The sequence below is a fragment of the Physeter macrocephalus genome, chromosome 6, assembly GCF_002837175.3.
Source record: "Physeter macrocephalus isolate SW-GA chromosome 6, ASM283717v5, whole genome shotgun sequence".
Classification (NCBI taxonomy): domain Eukaryota; kingdom Metazoa; phylum Chordata; class Mammalia; order Artiodactyla; family Physeteridae; genus Physeter; species Physeter macrocephalus.
The window spans coordinates 60,981,022-60,990,956 of record NC_041219.1 but is presented as its reverse complement, the minus strand read 5'-3'; the positions used below and the strand labels follow the sequence as shown (position 1 = coordinate 60,990,956).

The 9,935-nt window shown below is 35.1% G+C and overlaps 1 protein-coding gene across 8 annotated transcripts in view; it reads left to right on the top strand.

The window, feature by feature from the left end:
* LRP6 (LDL receptor related protein 6) overlaps positions 1-9,935 on the top strand; it is a 189,390-nt gene that overhangs the window by 160,519 nt on the left and 18,936 nt on the right. For all 8 annotated transcript variants that reach the window (XR_003680261.2, XM_028491017.2, XM_024128959.3 and 5 more), the window contains 2 exons: positions 4,880-5,089; positions 7,275-7,400. Coding sequence is in view for 7 of the 8 variants with exons in the window: in XM_028491017.2 (XP_028346818.1) it covers positions 4,880-5,089; positions 7,275-7,400 (336 nt within the window). In the remaining variant the exon portion in view is untranslated. The remainder of the gene's footprint in view (positions 1-4,879; positions 5,090-7,274; positions 7,401-9,935) is intronic.

Genomic DNA, 9,935 nt, shown 5'->3' with positions numbered 1-9,935 from the left:
GTATGTATATGTATAACTGATTCACTTTGTTATAAAGCAGAAACTAACACACCATTGTAAAGCAATTATACTCCAATAAAGATGTTAAAAAGAAAGAAATCTTAGTGTTTGGCCATATTTGCTTTTGAACCTCCCTTCCTCCTCCTCTCTTGTGAAAAAAAAAAAAAAAAAAAACATCAGGGAGAATTTGAAGCCCTTGTGTATCCCTCCCCAATTCTGTTTTCCTCCCTCTTAGAGGTAACTTTTGATGTGTTTCTTTGCCATGCATGTTTTGCTTTCTCTCTCTTTTTCTGTCTCTCTCTGTCTCTCTCTCTCTCTCTCTCTCTCTCTATGTATTTTTTACCATGTACACTCACACATTTAAACTTTTTTTCACTTTTTAAAATTAGTATAGATAGTCTCATGTATTCTTTCATCGCTTGCTTTTTTCAGATATATCATGGTTTTGAGATGATCCCTGTTGATCCACAAATCTATGTCAGTTATTTTCAATGCTAAATAGTATTTCATTGTATCATCAGTCTACAGTTTCTCTATTCTGCTATCTAAACTGCTATTTCCAGTTTTCTGCCATTAAAAGCAGTGCTGCAGTGTATATTCTTATGTACATATTTGAATATTTCTCTGTGGCCTAAACTTAGTGGTGGGATTGCTATGTAATGTATATATTCAACTTGAATATATCTATTCATATTGCTCTCCAAAGTGATTATATCAGTTTAGAATACCCACCAGAAGTATATGAGTTTCTCCTCCAGTACTTGGTACTTTTAGACTTCTGAGTTTTTACCAATTCAATAGTTGTAAAGGTATATCTCATTATTAATAAAATATGCATTTCTCTATTTGAATTTGAGGTTAATTTATTGGTCATTCATGTTTCATCTGTGAATTACAATTCATAGTTTTTCCCATTTTTCTATTACTGATTTCTAGAAATTCTTTATTCAGGATGTTAATCCATTATCAAGTTACATACATATTGGAGGAAAATTGTTATGTTTAAGGAATTCAGTCTTTTCATTCATGACTGTGGGGTATCCTTCCATTTATAAGTCTTCTTTAATAATTTTTGGTATGCCTTCATACTTTCCTCTATAGAGAAAGATTTGTATTACATAAATCTTTCAGTTTGTGATTTACCTTTTCACTCTCCCAGTGGTGTCTTTAGTTGAAAAAGAAGTTATTTTTATTGTAGTAAAGTTTATTTTTCCCTTTATGATTAGTGCCTTTTATGTTATATTTAAGAAATCTTTGACTTGTGCATAGTCACAAAGATATTTTCTTGTGTTTTTTCCTAAAATGTTTTTGTTTAACTTTTCTTATTTTAGATCTCTAATCCATTTGGAATTTATTTTTGTGTATAGTGTGAGACGGGTTAAGTTTTATTTTATTTTCCACATTACTATTTGATTCAACACTGTTTCTTTTGAGAAGACCGTCCTTTCCCCGCTGTTCTCTCCTGTCACCTTTGTTATAAATGAAGTGATTATATTAGTGTAACTTTGTGTCTGGACTCTAACCTTCCTTTGGTCACTTTGTCTTACATAATATTATATTGTTTTAATTATTAAAACTTTATAACAAATTTATCTGGCAGTGTACATCTTTAGTATTTCTTCAAGACTACCGTGGCTAGTGTTGACACTTTGCATTTCCATATATATTTTAGAATCAGCCTCTGAGTTTCCACCAAAAAGCAAAAACCTACTAGAATTCTGTCTGGTTTGCTTTGAATTTATAGATCAATTTAGGGAGAATTGTTATCTTTATAATATTAGTCTAGATTCTAAACCATGAACATGGTATATTCCTCATTTATTTAGAACTTTAATTTCCCTCAGTGTTTTGTATTTTGTAGTTTTCTGTGTAGAGGTCTTGCCTGTGTTTCATTGGAATTATTCCTTGGTATTTAATGCTTTTGAATGCTAGTGGTAAAGAGTAGTCTAAATATTTAATATTTCATTTTCTGGTTGTGGCTGGAATATAGAAATACAGTTTTTCCCTTCTTCCCCAGTCTGGTACATTGTGCTTGTTCCCAGGGACCTTGCTAAATTAGAATTTTCTATGTTACAAAATCATTTGTCTACAAATGAGGAGAGTTTTATTTTTTCTTTTCCAGAGCTTTTTCTTTGTTGCCTTATTACACTGACTGGGACCCCCTCCCCCAGTACAATATTGAATAAAATAATAGAATCCTTAGATTTTTTTGTTTCATTTTGGTTTTGTTTTTCATGATTTGAGGGAAGCATTCAGTACTTCTTGATTAGGTTTTATGTTTGCTAAGGTTTTTCTGTAGATAACTTTAAAAAAGCAGATTAAGGAAATTCTGTTCTTAGTTTGCTAGAATAAATCAAACTTGGTATGATACATTATCCCTTTTATATATTGCTGGATTTCATTTGCTAATGTTTTGTTTAAGATGTTTACATCTGTGTTCATGAGAAAGATTACCCCATAATTTTCCTTTCTTATAATGTACTTGTTGGCGTCTTGCCATCAAGGTTACATTGGCCTCATAAAAAGAAATGTTTCCTTTTTTTACGTTTTCTGGAAAAGATTAGTATAATGTTCGTAGGTTTTCTTTTCCCCCTTCCTTATATATTCACAGATAATCATATACTTTTTTCATGGGATATCTTTCTACTTAGTATTTTTAGCCTCCTACAGAGCTTTTATACTGGACTGCATTTAGTATATGCTTAGATTGTTGAATAAATATGTCTTTTCATTGCTGATTCCAGCGTTTTATAACTGCTGTCAGAGTAAATCAGTAGATCTGGGATCCTCCAGCAACACTGTTGACCTCTTATTTTCCCCAGTTGTCCAATTGAGGCCATCCTTCCACTACCACCAGCTAATCTTTTTTTAATCACTCTTAGTGTTACAGTTTTAAATTTAATTTTAATTTTCATCAGAGTAATACATGTAGATATAGAAATCAAATGGGTCTAATTGGCCTACAAAACCCAAGTCTACTGCTCTACTCCTTCCTCCTCTGAGTTCCTACTCAGAGGCATCTCTGATAGTTTAAAATAACTTGTTTAAAACTGCTGCTTCGGGCTTCCCTGGTGGCGCGGTGGTTGCGCGTCCGCCTGCCGATGCAGGGGGGCCGGGTTCGCGCCCCGGTCTGGGAGGATCCCGCGTGCCGCGGAGCGGCTGGGCTCGTGGGCCGTGGCCGCTGGGCCTGCGCGTCCGGAGCCTGTGCTCCGCAACGGGAGAGGCCGCGGCAGGGGGAGGCCCGCATACCACCAAAAAAAAAAAAAAACTGCTGCTTCATGATTTTTAATTTTTAATTTTTAGATACCACAATTTGACTTCTTTTAATGGAAGATAATGATTTTGCTGTCTTAAACCATATATCCCTAACATACCTATGTGAACTCTCCTCCCATCCTCCCAGCTTAGTTATATCATAATATTTAAGTTCATAATTATTTGTTATTTATGGCTATGAAAATATTACCATCAGCTACATTTCCTTCTGTAGCTTTTTTTCTCTCTGAAATTAATCTTATCTAATGTAAGTATTGTTTCAGTATATGCAGATAAATCAAGCAATCCATCTTTTTTTTTTTTTAACTGAAGATGTACCTCCTGAATTTCTTTGTCATCTTGCTCCAGTCTGGATTTGCTTGCTTTCTAGGCCAACTTTCTTTCACCGTTATCCTGGGAGTGTACTTGCCAGTCTCCTTGGTGCTGACCCTGCTGTTTCCCAGATTCTGTTTCTTTCGTTAATTCCTTTTTCGTGATAGATCACATCCTCTATTAGCTTCTTGAAAGGAGATTCATAGGAGGCTAAAATTCTTGATCTGTTGTCTGTCTGTTCTCCAACTTGTAAATTTTATATCGCTTTTCTACTCTTCTGTCCCATTTGTCCTTAAGGGTTTATGCCTTCATTTTTTAACCATCGTTTTAGTAGAGTTTTAGGAGGGAGCTTAAGTAGACTTGTGTTTAACCCACCATGAATCTGAATGTTGACTTAGGTGGTGCCTTCTCATCCGTAGTATCTCCCCACTTTTCTCCATGTATTAAAACTTAGCTTTATGCTTGCCTCTTTCCTGGAACTTTCCCTGATATTTCCAAAGTATTAAGCTAATGTCTTTCTTTGATCAAACACTTAAGGACCAGGGAAAAGTTCTATAGATATTTGAAGGATGATTAGGAGGAACAGAGAAGGAATTAATGTATTTTATTCTTTTTGAGTGAGGGAGAAGCTATGGGGGTGGGCAGCGGGGCACAGATTTCAGCACACTATGTGAAAGAACTTTCTCCTAGTTCAGCAGTAGAATAGGCTTCCTCTTCAGAGTCTGGATGGCTCTTTCTGGGATGTTGTAGAAATCTTATTTTGAGGTGAAGCTTGAACCAGGTAACCTTTGAGTCCTTTTTCCTATGTTCTGAGTGGCCCTGTGGGTGAGGGTGGTGTTCTTCACAGATGCTTTGGGTGTGCTCGGCAGGTGGGGGAAGCCGAGAACACAGAGCTCTCGGCCCACCACCACTGCTTCATCCACCAGAGTAGTACTGTTTTTGTGTGTTATACATGTTAGAGAGTTTCATAAGACTTAATTTGAAAGATGGACTGTGCTTTAAAAATTTTTTGAAAGCGACTCAATTTCTTTTCTACATTTCTATGAACTTAGTATCTACTATGTATTGGACGCTTATTTGCTCTTGATTGCACTTGGATGTCTAGTCTGTTACCTGTTTTCTGGTATGTATATATCTTTCTTCTCAGAATGATTTTTAAGTTTTCTGGTAGAGTGCTTATCATATTTTCCTTTTCAGTACTTTAAAAATCTAACTGGTTTTCAGTAAATAACTGTTGAATGTATGACTTGACCCACATGCATCATTTCTGTTGAATGTTCTCCTTTCTAAGGTGCCAACCGGATAGTATTAGAAGACTCCAACATTCTGCAGCCTGTGGGACTAACTGTGTTTGAAAACTGGCTATATTGGATTGATAAGCAGCAGCAGATGATTGAAAAAATTGACATGACAGGTCGAGAGGGTAGAACCAAAGTCCAGGCTCGAATTGCCCAGCTTAGTGACATTCATGCAGTAAAGGAGCTGAATCTTCAGGAATATAGTAAGTGTTGGTGGTGTGCTGCTAATCACAAGATTCATGTTTGTTGTAAGAAATGATATAAAATTAAGATGTCTTGTGTCTTCTTATTTATCTTTAAGATTTTCATACATTTTTAGTTTTGCCTTGTTTTTTTTAACTCTTCATGTTTTTAAAGCCTTATATATTTACCTGGGAGCTTTTTCATACGAAATACCTTTTCCTCATGAAACAGGAGTGGGGGAAAGGAATGGTATTGCTCATTTTCAAAAATTTCCCCAGGTATAGCAAGGACTCTGCTTGTCATGTTTTTTCTTTCTCTCCTTCAGCCCTTTTAAGAATATTGGTATACAGCATATATTTCTTTTGTTCCATGTACATCCCCATGGTTTCAACAAAAGCAAAAGTTACATTTATATAATGATGACTATAGTTATCATGGAAATAAACCTATTCTTAAGCAAAAGCAAAACAAACTAAAAATTAGTGTGTAAACTTAGAGAAGACTGTGTTTAATAAGAGCTTGTTTTTTCCCCTCTTGGATAAGTTTTTCAATTCTAGCTTAGAAAAGTGGCCATAAATTATTTTTTTGTCTTACTGAAAACTTTTGAAAATGACTAGTCATCTTGGCCTAGTTAACGTGTGTTTATGTAATACTGTTAACTCTTGTTAATATGTGTCTGTCGTCAAATGTGCCTTCCTAGCAATCACTACTATAGGTCTTATACAGTATATCAGGAATGCAAATGTTAAATGGAGGACTAATGAGAGAAGTATCGAAACTCCTTAACTTCTTGGCACAATGCTTCAGAAATGAATTGGAGTATGAAAGGAGGGAAGAGGAATCAGAGCACCATAGCTTGTTCAAGTCTTTATTGTGTTGTCACTGTTCATGAACTTAGAAGTTAAGTTAGGAGGTATTTGAGATTTAGAAATTTAGAATTGTTGTAATTCTATGTTATGACATACAATTCATGCTGAATATTTAACAGAAATAAGGTAGAGATGATATAATGGCTAAGTTATTTATTCAGTTGATACGAACATTTTATTGCAGAAAAATCTCAGTGAAGGTTTTCAGAATTTCAGGGGGAATATCTTTAAAATTCAACATTTAAATATGGTTTTATATTTAGAAAAACTTTTTTTTTCAAATTTCTAATAACATTAAAGAAAATGGGATTGCTGTTTATGAAAAGTGTCATGAATTAAAAGGTTGAGAAAGTGCTATATAGGTTGTACATCCTAATACAAGGACTGGGGTGTCTTCTTTGTGTGATACTACACATACGTGTAGTATCACACATCTGCTCATTTGTACAGAGCTGGCTCCCTCAATCTCATCAATACACACTGAAGCAGGACTGATGTGTTACTGAGAAAAGAGTCATAATAAATGGGTGGCTGCTGGGATGACAGCTGTCAAGTTGCTTTTGACACGAGCTATGTAGAAAAGTCAAAACAATGATTTCATTAAATACAACTTATGAGACAGACTTTGAAATGTGCCTGACAGTGTATTTATTTAATTTAACCCAAATATGAGGAAATTAAACATTTGTAACATTGCAAGTTCTTTTGCAGTTGACCAAGCAAATAATTTTGATTGTCTCTGGGTGGTTAGATTCATGTGAACTTGTTTTTTCTTCTAACAACTCTAATTTTCAGCAGGTTCCTCATTGGAGTATACTTTTTGAGTGAAATCATCTTATCTCTCGAAAGGTAGAATTTTGGAGTTAAAAATCTTTAGAAGAGTTTTTATATTTTAAAGAGAATAATATCCAAGTTTCAGCATTCTCCCTAGCAATTTTTTTAGTTTGAATAATCAGCTTTTCTTATTCACAAAAATTAACATGAGCTGTACCGTTACCTTACTTTAAATACTGTAAAGTATTTTATGTATAAATATGTAAAAACAGTGGTTAGATATAAGTATTTTGTGTTTTAAATTGTTGTCCTCCTTTTCTTGTAGATTGTGTAGGGATGGTGTGAGAAATTATATTGTGTGGAAATAAAATTCAAAGGGATTTTACATTTGGTTTTGTTGGTAACTCAAAAATAATTGATTTTGGCTGGGCTGTTCTTCCTTCTTCCTCCCTCCCTTCCTTTTCTTTTTCCGTTCTTTCTTTTTCCTTCCTTTCTTTTTTCTCTTCTCTCCTCTTCTCTTCTCTGCTCTTCTTCCCTTCTCTCTTCTCTCTTCTCTTTGCAGGACAGCACCCTTGTACTCAGGATAATGGTGGCTGTTCACATATTTGTCTTGTAAAGGGAGATGGTACTACAAGGTGCTCCTGCCCCATGCACTTGGTTCTGCTTCAGGATGAGCTACTATGTGGAGGTAAATATGTTATTATTTTTTTCTGAAAGTCTAAATGCCAATCATGTTCCAAAACTTAGTCTAGCATTCTTTGATTTGACAGTGAAATTGCTTTCTCCTAACTTGATTGCTCTCTTACATTTCATTTTCTGCACTATCCTAGGCTTTTGGATTATTCTAAGAGTGAATTCATCATGATAGGTGATAGGTGTAACCTAACCCTGGGACTAAGGCAAAAGGGGAAACTCATAACTGTGAATGAGTCTATTTCCTAATAAAAAAGTAGCTTTTCCCACCCCAAAGGGTAACAACGTGAATTAATTCTACCTACTATAGTCTCCATCCACTGAATCCTAGATTCTATTAGTTTATATGTCATTGCTGGGAGTGTATCCAGTGAAAAGAATACTCTTTTGTTCAGTTCTATCAGCATTTCCCTGTTGTTTCTCTTATTTACCTAGCCAAAAAAAAAAAATTTTTTTTTTTAAAGATATCACTGTGTAGTAATAATGTTGTAGTGAAATTGGTTCAGTCACTCATTGGACCATAACAGATTAGTATATTCCTTTGTTAAAGCAAAGTATGGTAGCTTCGAATGCCATTATAATATTTATTCCCTTAATTCAGAAATTCTCCTCTCGGGGATAATTCTAAGTTAATTCAACTGAAGGAAAAAGACTGTTCTCTACAGTGACAGAAATTTAAAAACAATTTCTAATGATAGGAAAGTTAGTAAAATAACTGAGTTTATATAGCTATTAAACATTATGAGCATAAGCCGATGTAAAAATGTAGCCAAAATTTGGTGCAAGTGGAAAAAAAATATTAAAATTGCATTTTCTACTGTGATGAGAATTACGTAAAAAATGTATTTCTGTGAACAAAGATTGAAAGGGCTTACACTCAAAATATAAAAATTATTGATAAGATGGTACACTCAAAATATAAAAATTATTGATAAGATGGTATTATAAGAATATTTTATTCTTCTAACTTTCCTTTAAGTTTTAAAAAAATAATAAATAACATGTATTGAGTAGCAGCTATGAGGCACTCTGTTTGGACTGCAGAAGATTTGCATGTCTTTGATACAGAGCATACAGTTTAGTCGGGGAGATCAGATATGTGCATAGTAAAAGTTAAGCTCTGGTACTTGAGGTATCTCTCCCCAAAATAGCATGCATTACACAACAGTGTGAATATATTTAATGCCACTGAACTGTATATTTTAAAATGACTAAAGTGGTAAACTTGTTACATATATTTTACCACAATTAAAAAAAAAAAAAGCAAGTGTTTCCATGTCAGGTGCCAGATTATTGCTCTAATAAGGCAAATCCTAGAAAAATATGCCTTTATGTAATGATAACTTAGGTAAAACTGAATCAAAGATATCACCTTTCATTTAGAAAATGTCCTGTAAAAGACCAGTGTTTTTTTCCTTCACATTTAGTGATTGTTTTTAATGTATATATTAAATGCATAGTTTTTAACAAATGTGTACAACGGTGTTACCAACACGCAAATCTAGACATACGGTGTTTTCATTAAGAAAAGTTCCCTGTGTCTTAGCAGCCAGTTCTCTTCCAGAAGTAACCACTTTTTTGATTTTCATCTTCATAGTTTAGCTTTGCCTGTTCTTGAACTTCATTTATATAAGGAATCATGACGTATGTACTGTATGTCTGGATTCTCTTGCTTCATAGAATATTTTTGAGATTCATCCTTATAGTGGAGTGCATCAGTCATTTTTATCTTTTTATTGCTACCTAGTATGTTTCATCGTATAAATAAGCCACAGTTTATTATTCTTGTGTTGAGGGACATTTTGATTGTTTTCAGTTTTTGTTATTAAGAGTGAAACTGGGGCTTCCCTGGTGGCGCAGTGGTTGCGCGTCCGCCTGCCGATGCAGGGGAACCGGGTTCGCGCCCCGGTTTGGGAGGATCCCACGTGCCGCGGAGCGGCTGGGCCCGTGAGCCATGGCCGCTGAGCCTGCGCGTCCGGAGCCTGTGCTCCGCAGCGGGAGAGGCCACAGCAGTGTGAGGCCCGCGTACCACAAAAAAAAAAAAAAAAAGAGTGAAACTGCAGTGAATGTTTTTATACAAGATGTTTCTTGTGACTTAACATTGATTTTACAATGGAGGTAAAGGAAATACAGAATTTTAATTCCTCTGCTTGACCTTCAAGATGTGTTTTCATTTCAGCCTATTTTACCAACCCATCTCATTGGTATTGCTGCCCAATCCGCTCACTTTATTTTTGGGTGGCTGTTTGGAGTTTGACATCACTGTGGCATGTTCTGCTTTGTTTTGCTTCTGTGGATTTTCTTGCGGTATTTCAGGGATGTATTTTCCTTCTTGCCTGCGCATCCTCAGTCTCGTTTTCAAGGTGCAGCTGATGAGTCTTCCTCGTGATCTTTGAAGAAACCTTCACTAGGTGTTACTGTTGTCCCTTTTTCTGAGTGGTAGCACTTGTTAGCACCATGCAGCTCAGAGTTACATAATCATTTGTTTTATATTCATTAGTGTGTTCCTAGCCCCGACCAAATTAAAAGC